The 13,971-nt window shown below is 39.9% G+C and overlaps 1 protein-coding gene across 1 annotated transcript; it reads left to right on the forward strand.

Moving 5' to 3' along the window:
- The first annotated feature begins 4,324 nt into the window (after positions 1–4,324).
- LOC149190254 (uncharacterized) lies at positions 4,325–5,302 on the forward strand. Its single transcript, XM_089410462.1, has 2 exons — positions 4,325–4,608; positions 4,711–5,302. Exons 1-2 carry the CDS (start codon positions 4,325–4,327, stop codon positions 5,300–5,302), a joined length of 876 nt encoding a protein of 291 aa, XP_089266588.1.
- The last annotated feature ends 8,669 nt before the right edge of the window (positions 5,303–13,971 follow it).

Raw genomic sequence — 13,971 nt, forward strand, 5'->3', positions numbered from 1 at the left:
TGGAAAATGACCCTCTCCTCATTCGTGCACTTTGTGAGTTTGGAGAAAGAGCTCTTCGAGAGAGTTTGAAGGAAAACTGAGGGTTTTGGAACCCTAGATTCCATGGCAGACTTCTTTGTTGAAACTAGACAGCCTATTTTGGATTTGGGAGTGAAGTCACTTTGATTTCACCGTTGAGCTTCAATGGGGAACAAGATCGTAGAAAAAGATTGAGATATTCAAGTGTTATCAATTGATTTTATGAGCTTATTTGGTGCTTTATATTTCATCTTGGCAGGTCGAAGGATTTCATGGAAGGCTAAGCACACAAAACGAAATTTGGGTCAGTGGGAGCAAATTTTTCTATCAAATAGAGAACGAGTTGGCAGATTTGAGTGGTTGTTCTCATAACAGTTGAAGATTAAAGACAGTATGTCGCTTTTCTCTTTCTTGAAGGCAACTCAAGTGCCCATCTCTTATTCTCAATGTTGGACAAGTTTCTTTGCTCCCTAAGCTAAGTATTGGTCATAAAGCTAAGTGTGTTAACAGTGGGGTCTATTCAGTGACACAACTAGACTGATTACTCATTCCCTACGTTGTGTATTCATCCTCTGGTTGGGGCGTCAAGGTTGTGGGAGACTCAAGGTCGAGTTCCCTCTATATTATCAACAAACATCACTCTACTCACTGGGTGGGAGTTTGTCTAACACTAGAGTCGATTGTTGGAGCAGATATACCTCTATATGGTAACTTTTTTCCCTATTTGGAGGAGCCTCTAGTTTGTGAACTGGTCGTGGGCTCTTTTCTAGTTGAAGGAAGTATTTGAGCTGGTACATGTGGCTGAGTCACACACATTATCTCAGGCCAACATGGCATTATTGTTTCCTCTGCCATCAATCATATTGTGACATTTATTGGAGCTGTTAATTCTCAACCCAACTGTAGATTCAAACTTCCTCTTTGACTAGTATTCTGAGGTGGACTTGTTCCCAGGCTCAACTCTTCCCTCTTTTTGTGTGTATTGTATTCTGAGTATAAAAAGAAATAAAGGAAGAAAGTTGTCCAGTTGTTTCTATTCCATGTATTAGATGCAAATAAATTTCTTAGTGTAGAATGAAACTGTCTAAGCCTCTGGAAGGTGATATTTAGTTGCATGTTCCTACTATGGGTATTTTCTTGAGTTAATTGTAATGATCACCTACAGAAGTGTATAAACAATCCATTTGAAGAGACATTTCATTGAAATTCAAACCCAAACCACATAGAAAAATTTAAAGAAAAATCAAAAGGTCGACAAGGTAGTGGTATCAAAGCCTTAGTCTTTGCTTAGGATGTGGGTCTTCAAGTGACTTTTATGGTCCGAGGCCAATCTGCTAGAAATTTCATGACATTGGAAAACCCTTATACAAGGATAACATTTAGAAGTGTGAAAAATCGGTGACCCGATTCCTACTGCAACAAACTGATGATATTTCTCCTATTTGTTAAATTGCTTTAAACAAATTACTTGCAGTTTTTTACGACAAATATCAAAATGCATACACTGCAGCCTACACAAAATGAAATAATGCAGAAACTAAACACTGCACTGGAGAGAAATAAACACACACAATTATACTGTTGTTTTTGGACCAATGTCCCTAGAAAAACCAAACTTGGGAAAATCGGTGCAACAGATGAGGGTTTTTTTATTATGCAGTAGTTTCTGAGTACAATCGTTAGATGCCCAAACTGGCAATCTGACACAGAGAATAAACTAGCAAAGATCTAGTGAGAAAAATCTCACACTGTTTTTGGAGATCCGACTCTGATGAGGCTCTGGAAGGCTAGCCCCACGCTGTGTTTGCGCAGCCTCTACGTCAACATACGAAGATCTGCGTCACAATCTCTGGGCTCTGTGTCACCTCCTCTAATCTCCTGCTGTCTAGAAATTCGACTCTCTGGCCCTCCGGTCTCACACCCCGTCTTCTGGCACTAGATCTCGACTCTCCCAAATTTTGAACTCCCTCTGAAGCTCCGCGTGGCACTACACTGCCTCTCTGAACCTCCCTATGCCTTCTCCGCCTTGCACTCTCTGGATCTGGAAAACTCTCCTCCGAACTACTATCCCTGCCCCTTACTGCAAGAAGATCACTTGATCTCTCTCCGCCAACTCAACGTTGCTCTGAAAAATTCGATCTCTTGATCTCTCTCACTCGATATGTTCTCCAAATGCCCATCAAGCTCTTTATAATCTCTCGTTGGAGCACCAACGGCCAAGATTAAAACATAATCAAAGGCTAAGATTAACTGGGAGTTGATCCTCGTCTTCTTCTAGAAGCTTTACACAAAATTTAATTAATACCCTTTAATTAACCAGATTTCCCAAGTTTAGACTTAGGGAACCATTTTAAAAAGTTAATTATCTTAATTAAACCATCTCTAGGTGGAATTTTCCCAAACAATTTATGGGTATTGGAGAATGCATGTGTCTTAGCCTCTCTGCAAAATCTCGAGGTTAGAGCACATCCGATGCTACAGAAATCAACACTCCCTCTTAGCGAGGAATGTGCTCTAGTGTTGCAACCTATGTTGCGGAAAACACCGATTTTGGAGGTGTACCAGTACCCGAGACGACTCGAAATGTCGAAACGGATTTTTAAACGCCGACAGTTGTACCGTACGAATGATATGGCCAGCGGCGATTCGGCACAACAGTCCGAGTTTCAACGGTGGAAAATAAATGAAATTTTTTTAAGCCTTTTTCGACCATCTCAACTTGTGGAAAGAGGACACCCCATCTAATACCAAAACACACTAATAAATTAATTTTTGTGTGGTTGTTAGCTAAATTTAATAAAAAAATTATAAATGGAATTCTCTAGAAGATGAGAAAAATAGATCTCTCTAGAAACCCTATCTATGAGCCTCTTCTTTTCTTTAAAACGGCACTCCATTCACTCATTTCTCACACATTGTTTTGCAAGAAGAGCTTCCTATAGTAGCAACAAGGAGTTTGTTTGTTTATTTATTGGAGCATGGACAGCAAGAGGACGAGTGTGGACAACAGCTAATTGGGTGAGTTTTCATTTCCTAATTTTGCATCATTCATGGCTTCTCAAGCTAGTGTTTCGAGTGCCTCTAGATTGGGTGAGTTTTTCATTTTGTATTATTGTAATTTTGCAGCAATCATGGCTTCTCAAAGTTGTGTTTCAAGTGCCCCTAAAGCCACTCAAGCAATCAGGCAGCAAGAAAATTATCCTCTAAGGAATTATGTTACCAAAGTGAAGCAGATGGGTTCCGAGGGTACATGGGAATGGAAGTGCAATTTGTGAAAAAATGAAAAGAGCTTCGAGGGCTCTTACACAAGAGTGAAGGCTCACATTTTGCATGAAGAGATAAAGGGTATTGATGTGTGTGCACATACCAAAAATGCAGAGGTGAGGGCTAGATTCAAGAAAGAGAGTGATGATTCTCAAAGGTTGGAGGATCAAAGAAGCAAAATCGACATGGGCACTACCAAACCTCGCATGTCTGATAACGTTGAGCCAAGAATTGTTCAAGAAGCAAGAAAGAGGAGGGCACTAGAAGTAGAAGCTGAGTTATCAAAGCCATCAACTCCAATTCATTGGTGAAAATGCTTGATAGTCAAGGGAGAAAAGAAGCTAACTCAAGAGTGGCAAGGGCCATCGTTGCTTGTGGCATCCCCTTTAATGTGGTTTGATCCCCATATTGGCAGGATTTGCTGAGAGCGATTAACAAATCTCCTCAAGGTTACAAAGGCCCAAACTATGAAAAAGTGAGAACAATTTTGTTGAAGAAAGAGAGGCAACTTCTTGATGATGTTCTCAAACCAATTCGTAGCTCATGGGGTAGTACAGGGGTTTCTATTATCTTATATGGCTGGACTGATACAAGACGCAGGCCTTTGATTAATGTCATTGCATCATCACCAAAAGGAGCCATGTTCATCAAAGGAGAAGATTGTTCAGGTGAGATAAAGTATAGTAAGTTCATTGTTGATATTTTTATTTCCGCTATTGAACAAGTAGGCTTAGAAAATGTGGTGCAAGTTATCACAGATAATGCACCTGTTTGCAAAGTTGCAGGCTTTTGTTGAGAGTAGATACAATCACATATTTTGGACTCATTGCATTGTCCACAATTTGAATATGATTTTAGAAGAGACTGAGGCAAAAACATAATGGATTAAGGAGGTCACAGGGCAGGCTAGGGAGATTATAAAATTCATCACCAACCACCGCCAATCTCAAGCAATATATCGAGAATACTCCAAATTAGAGTTGTTGAAAGAAACTTCATCATGTTGCATTGGCTTGTTGATGTTAAAAATGCATTAATGAGTATGGTGGTGGGTCCAACTTGGGCCGAGTGGAGACAGGCAGATTTAGAGAAGGGAAGTATGGTGAGGAGGGTGTTGGTTGATGAAGATTGGTGTAGCAAGATTGATTTCTTGCTCAAGTTCACATTACCTGCATTTGATCTTCTTCGAGATGCAAACACAGAGAAACCTTTCTTAGGAGAGGTTTATGATGGCATGGATACCATGGTTGAAAAAACTGTGGAAATTATTACACAAGAGGCTCCCACTCTTCTTTTTGTTGATTTTGATTTCGCTGAACAAGTGAGGTCCATTATTGTTACCAGGTGGAATGGCTTCAACACTCCATTGCACACTTTGGCACATGCTCTGAATCCAAAATTTTATGATGAAGAATTCATTAATTAAAGCAATGGGAAGAGGAAGGCTCCACATAAGGACAAGGAGGTGGCCAATGGAGTGAAGAAAGCCTTTCAGAGGATATTTTCAGCGTCTTTACAAACTGATGTAAGACAAGAATTTTCTTGTTTTGATGTTGGATTAGAAGATTTTGCAGACATATCAGCTTTGGATAAGAGGAGGACCATGGACCCAGTTAAGTGGTGGACTTGTCATGAGGCAAGTGGTGTTACTTTGCAAAGTCTTGCCACTCATATCCTATCACAAGTGGCAAGCTCTTCATCAGCAAAATGGAATTGGAGCACCTACAATTTCATTCATAATGTGAAGCGTAACAAGTTGGGATCGCAGAAGGCAAGGAACCTTGTATATGTGCATTCAAACCTACGCCTTGTGTCTCGTAATGGTGAAGAATATACAAGTGGACCTCATAAAGAATGGGATGTGGATGCAAAATGTTCAGATTTAGAGCTCTCTCTTTCTGCTCTTGATATTTGTGTCAGTGGTGATGCAAGTGCATATGGAAGCACTAGTAGAGTTGCCTCTTCTGTTGAACAAGCATCTTGTTCTATCTTTGCTGATGAAGATGAGGAGTTGTATTAGTAATGATATGTTGATGTAGCCATGGTTGTCTTTAGTTCATGTTTTATTTCAGTTTTAGCACATCTATAAAGGCTAATTTTGGATATTTGCATCAAGTAATCATCTGTTGGAGACTTGGAATTCATATAAATTTGGATTTCCTTCTAAAATGTCATTTATATGTCTCGTTCTTTCTTTTCTTGCAAAATAATGTGTTATAAATTATAATTTATTTAATATTGACTATATATACATATGACGTTTTGGTCGCGTTTTTCATTTTCCAGGGGTCGCGTTTCGAGTCGTCCTTGTTTCCGAAACTTCTAGATGTTTCAATGTTTCGTGCAACTTAGGCTGCAACCCACTGAAGCATCACTTTATCTCTGCACCATCTCCTGTTGTGCTGCTGATGACTGGCTGTTGCTGCCCAGCAACCATTGCGCAACTCTGATTGCTGCATCCGTGCTGTTGTTGGCCCTATTGAATTGCTACCAACACTGCATCTGCACTGCAACCTTCTCCATCTGTTGCTGCAACTGCAAAAATTGCAATGGAAAATCATCCAAAATACTGAAATCCATCGTAACTACGCTAGAAATCCATCGTAACAATGTCATAAGGGAAATTGAAAATGGGGACGTAACAAATCCTCCCACCCCAAGATTGTTTGCCCTTAAGCAATCCACACCTAACAATTGTAGAGGCATATGTACATTGATACCAAGATCCCATACAAACCATTGGGCGACACCATGCCTCTGTGCCAACCAACCATGAAAGGATCCTTCAATGTCTAGATCCCAAACCAATCTCTGACTCAACCTGCGATCAATAGATACACCTAGATCCCAATGCCACCATGGCCAATCATCATCGCCCATGCATAAGGGCTCTTGTTGTGCTATACCCTCAAACAAAAATATCCTCCCAAGAATTGTCCCATCAATAAACTACCAGCTCATAACCTTCCGCCAATCCATCCTGTGGGAGGGATCAACTGCATGAATACTTGCACATGAAATAAATCCACCATGCCAATGTTGCTCTACCCAGTCATCCAACATGATCCATCTAGAAAACTCATCCCCTCTATCTCCAATGTACAGAGATGGAATGATCGTGTTGCAAGCCCTATTGATGTACTCTTGAAGAGGTTTAGTTTGAAACTCCCAAGTATACTCCTCTTGCTACCTTGCCAGGAACTTTAGTCGTCCCTCAACGCTACACAGCTTCATCGTTAACTCGGCACACACCACTTTAAGCTCCTCAATTTTATTGTCCTGCTGCAAGATGGTTCCTCAAACTATCTGGATCTTCTACTTCAATGCCACAAGATCGGTCCTGAAATACTCAATCTTCTCCAAACGACTCTCACCTGAAAGTTTTGTAGCCCCATTGGATGCATTTTCATCTGCTTGCACCTCATTAAGGGTTGCCCCAAAGACGGATGATTTACTACCTTAACCATGACTCAAACTTGAGCCTTCAATTGGCTCTCCAAAGGTGACTCATCATGCATACTATGTGTGTCATCCTCCTCCTCATATCTATGCACCTCTGCATGCTCTTCATGTTGCTCCTCACTCAAGTCTTCCTAAATGTCTTCTCCTTCACACATGGGATCAATCTGTTGCTCATCATTTTCAGCCATCAAACATGGATACATAGGTGAGTTTCTATCATCATCGTCACTTGATTCTTCATGCTCTTCATAGGTATCTTCATGAAAATCAATGAACTCAACTATAATAGAAGATTCCACATTAGAATGATCGGAAGAAATCTCTTCTACCAGTTCACCCAAGCATGAGTGATTAGGTTCCCAAGGTCCCTTGTAGATAAATCAAAGACTTTTCCTCAACTCATTCTTGCTACTTGTTTTAACCTCTGCATCCTTGTCTCCACCATAAATATTCACCAGCTCCTTCTTGGTAAACATCTTGGATTTGAGTATTTTTCTTTGGTGTGGTTTGGAGAACCTAGTTCTCTGCTTTAATAGCCCCAGGACAGAAACCCCTGGGTAATTTGGTGAGAGTGAATGAAAACCTATCTCATCCCTTGGTGAATTTATTCATAATTCACAGGGGTGTTTATCAGTTGCAGTTTAGTTTGGGAGGTCAACATTGCAGTATATATATTTTGAGGCCGGATCTAGTTTGCAGCAGTTCAAAGGATTCTATCTCAACCATTCTTCAGTTTATTGTAACATCAGTTTTATATATTAATATAAATAAGTCGAGATTTGTTGCATTTGTTCACGTTGTAATTGTCATATATTTTATATCTTCCATATTCTGCATTTTATATATATACTTGCTAGTAATCTTGTGGTGTTTTATAAAATTAACAACATATAATTTTCTAAAGAATATTTCCCGTAATATAACACAAATAATTAAAACAGGATATTACAGTGGTATCAGAGCATGATTTTGGCCAATTGTGGGTTAAAATCGGCGTTTGTTGTCTTGCCATATTTCCCTGAAGAATAAAGGAGTCAAGTTCGTGGGTTAAAATTCTTAATCTTTTTGCCAGAGAATAATTGTTGCAGGTGATTTTTCAAAGTGTCAAATTGTCGGAACCCAATTTATTTGTTAGAGCCTAGTTTATTTACATGAGCCACATTTATCTATTAGGGCCGAGTTTATTTAGTGGGCCGAGTTTATTTTCCAGAACCTAGTTTATTTCTGAAGCCAGATTTATTGGGGCAGGAGGATTTGTAATGTCCCCATTTTAGATTTCCCTTTTGATGTAGTTAGGATGGATTTCTAGGGCGTGTGGTAGCTAGGTCACAAGAGCGAAAATACATCATCAGTGGGCCCGGAGGGTTTTGGAGGATTTTTATGGGGTCCGACTAGGTTCGCTCACTATTTTGATCATCAAGGTCAGTTCCGCAACATTTGTTCTTGGTTCTGTCACATTCCTATGATTCTCATAAAACAGGGTTATTATCAGCATTTTTAATTGAATACGTTAAAGGTGTAATTTGGAGCAGATTATTTGGAGGAACACCTTAGTGCAATAGCTCGTTGGAACCGGGATGAAGAGATCTTCAATATGGGATGGTGAAAAGAGATTTCCAGTGGCTAGAGAAAGCGTGATTGTTGATTACTCATTTCCCGGCATTAAAAGTGACTTTAATTAGTCACTTTACTAAATAAAAAAGTCTAATAGGTGCTTAATTGGACAAAAAGGTGAGAAGGGGAAAAGTGACTTAAATAAAATTAAAGAAAAAGTCACTTAATAAAGTAAAGAGGAGAAGCTTCTAGAGTGGGAATAAAATAATAAAATTAAGTGCTTCTAGAAAGCCAAAGAGAGATCTATCCAATCTTCAAAAGGAGGGAGAGCAAGTCATTTGGGACATCTTGGATTTGAGTATTTGTCTTTGATGTGGTTTGGAGAACCCAATTCTCTGCTATAGTAGCCGCAAGAAGGAAACCCTTGGGTAATTTGGTGAGAGTGGACAAAAACCCATCTCATCCCTTGGTGAATTCATTCAGAATTCACAGGAGTGCTCATCAATTGCGGTTTAGTTTGGGAGGTTAGATGCTGCATTGTAATAGATATATTTTAAGGCTATATCTAGTTTGCGGTAATTTAGAGGATTCTATCTCAACCATTCTTTTGTTGTTTGTAATATCATTTTCTATATCTTAACATAAATAAGCTAAGATTTGTTGCATTTGTTTGCATTGTAATTGTTGTATATTTTATCTCTACCATATTCAGGATTATATATATATATATATATATATATATATATTTGTTGGTAATCATGTGGTGTTTTGATCAAATTAATAGCATATAATTTTCTAAAGAAAATTTCCAATAATATAACACAAATAATTAAAATGGGATATTACAAATACAATGGAGAGAGTGGTTATTGGTGATTGTTAACCACAATCTTGTTGGGCATTGTTGATGCTAAATTGATGATGCTTTGAAGGCATGAGATGCATGTGGAAGATTTCAATGCAAGTACAATGTCATGGAAGAGGTTTATAACTTTTGTTAAGACATTATGGACAGATTGGAAAGTATTATCTATGTAGATGCGAGGTTTCAATGAAATTTTGGCATGCCACAGTGACATGTCCTTTGAAATCTAGGTCTGACGTTGAAGCTACAATAGTCCTAGATTATGATTATTCTCAGCATTTATGGAACATTGTTTGTGAGCATATGTCGAAATGGCCTTTCAAAAACAGCCACACTTGTAAACCATAGTAAGACCAACATATGAACATAAGTAAGACCTTAATGATTGACGAAAGAAGTCAACGAAAAACTATATATGAGGAAATGATATAAAGGTTGCAACCTAGTCAGATGACACCCACACAATTAAGATATGTTGATTTCTGGTAGCGTCGGATGCGCTCTAAGTCTCAAATTTTGCAGAGAGGCTTAAGAACATATATTCCAAATAAACCAAAAATTGTTTTGGGAAATTCCACCCAGAAACAATGGTATTAAAATAATTAATTATTTTAATGGGACCTTAAGTCTAAACTTAGGAAAATAAAATAATTAAAGGGTATTAATATAAACTGTGGGTGTAACTTCTAAAAGAAGATGAGGATCAAGTAGAAATAATCTTAGCCATTGATAAGCTTCTAATTGGGTCGTTGAATGTCAACAAGGAGATTATTTAAGGAGGCTTAAGGGTCACTTGGACACACACAGAGAGTTCAGAGAATAGATTTTCTAAAGTAGAGCAGCTGTTGGGAGATTTTCGATAGTGAGCTTTTGCAGTGAGGGGCAGAGATAGTTAGGTTGGAGTATCTTCTCCATGACCCAGGATCAACAGCAGAGAGGCAGAGAGACACCAGGAGGAGGCAGCGCAGACCCAAGAGGGGTTGACGCTGGGCCAGATGGGCTCACGCAGAAGTAATGCAGTCTTCCAGTGCAAAAATCCGAAATCTGCGAGAGGAACTGAGATTTCTAAGCCGGGAGGGCTGGAAACTGCTCCAGAAGGCAAGACGTTTCCCAGTTGGGTTGACGCAGGGCCAACACAGAGATAGTCGGGGACAGTTGGTTCAGCTGCCGGAACAACCGGAATTGTCGGGTAGAGTGAGGGAATTTCACTAAGTTTTTCTGCCAGTTTATTTCTCTGTAACTAGATTGCCAAAAGGGCATCCAGAGACCCTCAAAGATGTTGCACTTGTTTTCTCGCATTGGGTTTTTCTGGGGACATTTGTCCAAAAAACACAGTGTCACTTGTGTGTATCTTTCTCTATTGTTTTGTTCTTGTTTTGGGCAAATTAATTAATTAAGTGAAGGCTGCAGTGTGTTAGCTTCGATATTTGTTGTAGGAAACAGTAAATAATTTGTTTCAGTATTTAACAGATAGGAGAAGTTTAATCAGTTGCTGCAATAAGTGATTCGGGAGGGATTCTCGAATTTTCACAGGATATGCCAATAATATTGCTAATAAAATGAAGCTACAAAATTTTGGTTGAGTTGAGAAGGGTGCCACTCTGCTAAGGGTCGTAGAGTCAATACCCAGTCAAGGTTTGAAAGGTAGATTATAAATTCAGGTACAAAATATTCTCCTCAAAAGGTCACCACTAATGTACAACATGATACTAGAGGATTTGAAGTTGCAAACCTAGTTTATACATAATAGATTTTGGGCCTCTGAAGGAGATTTGTATCTTTTACCTCGCCCTGTAAGCATCTTCATTAGGATTTCGACCTAAATCGCAGACAATTAACATTGTGTGCTCATATTTGAGAGTATTATGGTTGTGTGTGTGTGTGTGCAATGTGTGTAAGTATAGCGCTGACATAAATAAGGATTTGTGTGGCATGTGAAAATTTCACCACTGAAATCCTACTGCAGCAATTGGAATTAATTCTTCAAATTGTTAATTAATTAACAAATTTGCTATGGCAAATATCAAACAAAACCCACTGCACCCTGAGAAATATTCTAGCACTGGAAACTGAGAAATATTCTAGCGCACATAAAAATTTGACACTTATTTTTGGACAAATGTCCCTGGAAAAACCCAACTTGGGAAAACTGGTACAACAGTTGAGGGTTTTTATTATTATGCAGCAATGAAATTATCTTAGTACAATCTGGATGTCGGATGTTGGCTATAATACTGGGTAAAATTATCTAAGGGTAATTAACCTAACTCCAAGCAATCCCGGCACTTAACTGCCTCTGAAAAGCTAGCCATCCACCTAGCCCTCCGCAACTTCTCCATCACCCTAGAGAAGTCTGCTAGACACTCCGTCCAGAACAATTGTAGATTAAGCTGTCCTACCTGTTGGTGACTGGGAAACTGACCCACCGTCACTTTGGAAATACTTTTCAGCCTCTAGAACTGAAAACAAGCTTCACCCCTACAAAATCGAACTACTCACTGAAGCTTTTGTGCTACCTCTGCGCAACATCCTGGAGAAATTTCAGCCTCTTTGTAATGCACTCGCCAAATCTAGAAATCTTCCTTCGACTTCACTCTCACCACCCCTCTCTGTCTCTGCTTCCTTCTCTTGCTCGAACTCCTCCGGCTTCTACCTCTACAAAATCGAACTCACTGAGGAAATTGATCTTTGTGTGTCTCACCAGTGTGCTCTCCATCTACCCATTGACTTCTTATAATGTTTTGTTGGAGCTCCAACAGCAAATATTAAAACTTAATCAAGGGCCGAGATTAATTCCCTGTCGATCCGTGTGAATATCTATATGATTCACAACTTATCTCAATTGATTCTGATAAATTAACCCCTTTTCCTAAGTTTAGACTTTGGAAATAATTAAAAATAGGTTAATAATCTAATTGAGACACTTATAGGTGGAATTTACATAAACGAATTCTGGGTTATGGGGAACTCCTGTGTTTTAGTCTCTCCACAAAGTTTCGAGACTAGAACACCTCTGATGCTACAAAAATAACACTCCATCTTAGTGGGGAAGGTGTTCTCTCTAGTGTTGCACATTCCGCCACAACACCCTGTCTTTGTACCACCCTCAGTGATGTTGTTGATGTCCAGCCACTGTCCACCAACCACTACACAACTTTGATGTTGCATCTGTGTTGTTGCTGACACTGCCATATTGTTTCCAACCCTGCATCTGCACTGCAACTCCCTCTCAACTGTTGTTGCTACTATTGCAACCACTGCAATTGAGAAGCATCCTAAATACTGAATCAACTGTGTTCATTATGATGCATTTGCCTCCCGGGTCTTAACTACTACTAGCCACTACATGCTCCACCAAGGAATATGCATTGTTGTTGACTCTGTCACTGTGCCACTCTGTATTGTTTCCAACACTGCTCTGCGCTCCTTAGCGTCTAACTGCTACTAGTCCACTATTGTCACTCTGGAATCTGACTGCATCAACTGACACTGATCCATCCTGCTACTAAATATTGTGGGCCCTCGTAGCAAGGTAATGATCCATGAGGAGGACACCTCAATGGACCCTGCCCATGTCTGCACTGCTCTAGGACTATAGCTCTAGATCTCCCACCATTCTCCCGGAGGTATAGCTGCAAACATCACGAAATCTTCATCCAGCCTATAGGACAACTTGTCAATCTCAACAGACGGTGCTGCCTGGTCCTACTTCTCTTTCTTGTACTTCTTCCTGAGAGGGCACTAAGTACTGCAGTGACCGAACTCACCACATCTGAAGCACTTGACCTTTGATATGTCCTTCTTCTTCTTTTCCCCCTGCCCCTAACTAGGACCCTTAGATTCTAGGGGCACATTTTCCTCTTCCTTCTCATCCTTCACACCCTTGATGTTACTGTCACTGATGATACTCTTTACTAGAGCCCACCTCAAATCCTCCTACTATAGATCGGCCCACATCCTATCCTATTTAGGCAATGTGTCTCTGCCCAAGATACTTTGGACAAACACCTTCTAGTCATCTGAGACACTACTCAGAGCCAACCGTACAAGCTTTGTGGGTTGGGGTGCCTCCCCAACCCCTGATAGTTGATCTCGGACTCCCTAAATCCTGGCAAGGAAGAAATCTATGCTTTCGCCCTTCTACATCCTTATGCTCCTCAACTTCTGACGGAGAAACATCTTTTATTGCTCAGAAGAACTCTAAAATAGCTCAGAGAGAGCATCCCACATTTCCTTGGCCATACCTTTGTCTGCCACATGTGAGACTAGATGATCTCGTACTGCATCCAAAATCATTTGCTTAGCCTTTGCCATTTCCTTCCTGTACTCCTTCAGTTGATATGGATCCTGTGGTACTGCTACCATATTCTCAAGGTAGGCTTTCAAGCCATATTCATCCAAAAGGAAGGACATTGTAGCCTTTCAGATGACATAGTTGGAGGCTCCCTCCAACCTATCCTGATCTCTAAGCCCTGTTGTGGCCATCTATAAATCTGGTTGAAAATCTCCCTCTTTCCCTCTGCTCTGTTGTTGGATCTGCTACACGCACTCCCTTCTTGAATGAGGAAATGGTCACAGCTACTACCAATCTGCAACTAGAAAAATTAGATCTCTAATAATCGAGATCCCCTGAGACAAATTTTCCCTCTGTGTGTTATTTCTCTTCCACCTAGCATTGATTATGCTTCTACAAACTGTTGCGAAACCCTCTACGCCCAAACAAGGAATATGCTCAGCGAAAAATCTAAGTTGTTGTTTCTCCCTCTACCTGTCGGAATCACTCAATGGCAAAGTCGAATTTTTCTTCC

The sequence above is a fragment of the Pinus tabuliformis genome, chromosome 3_1 (assembly GCF_031772625.1).
Source record: "Pinus tabuliformis cultivar Carrire ecotype Pingquan chromosome 3_1, CPIR1, whole genome shotgun sequence".
Taxonomy (NCBI): Eukaryota; Viridiplantae; Streptophyta; class Pinopsida; order Pinales; family Pinaceae; genus Pinus; species Pinus tabuliformis.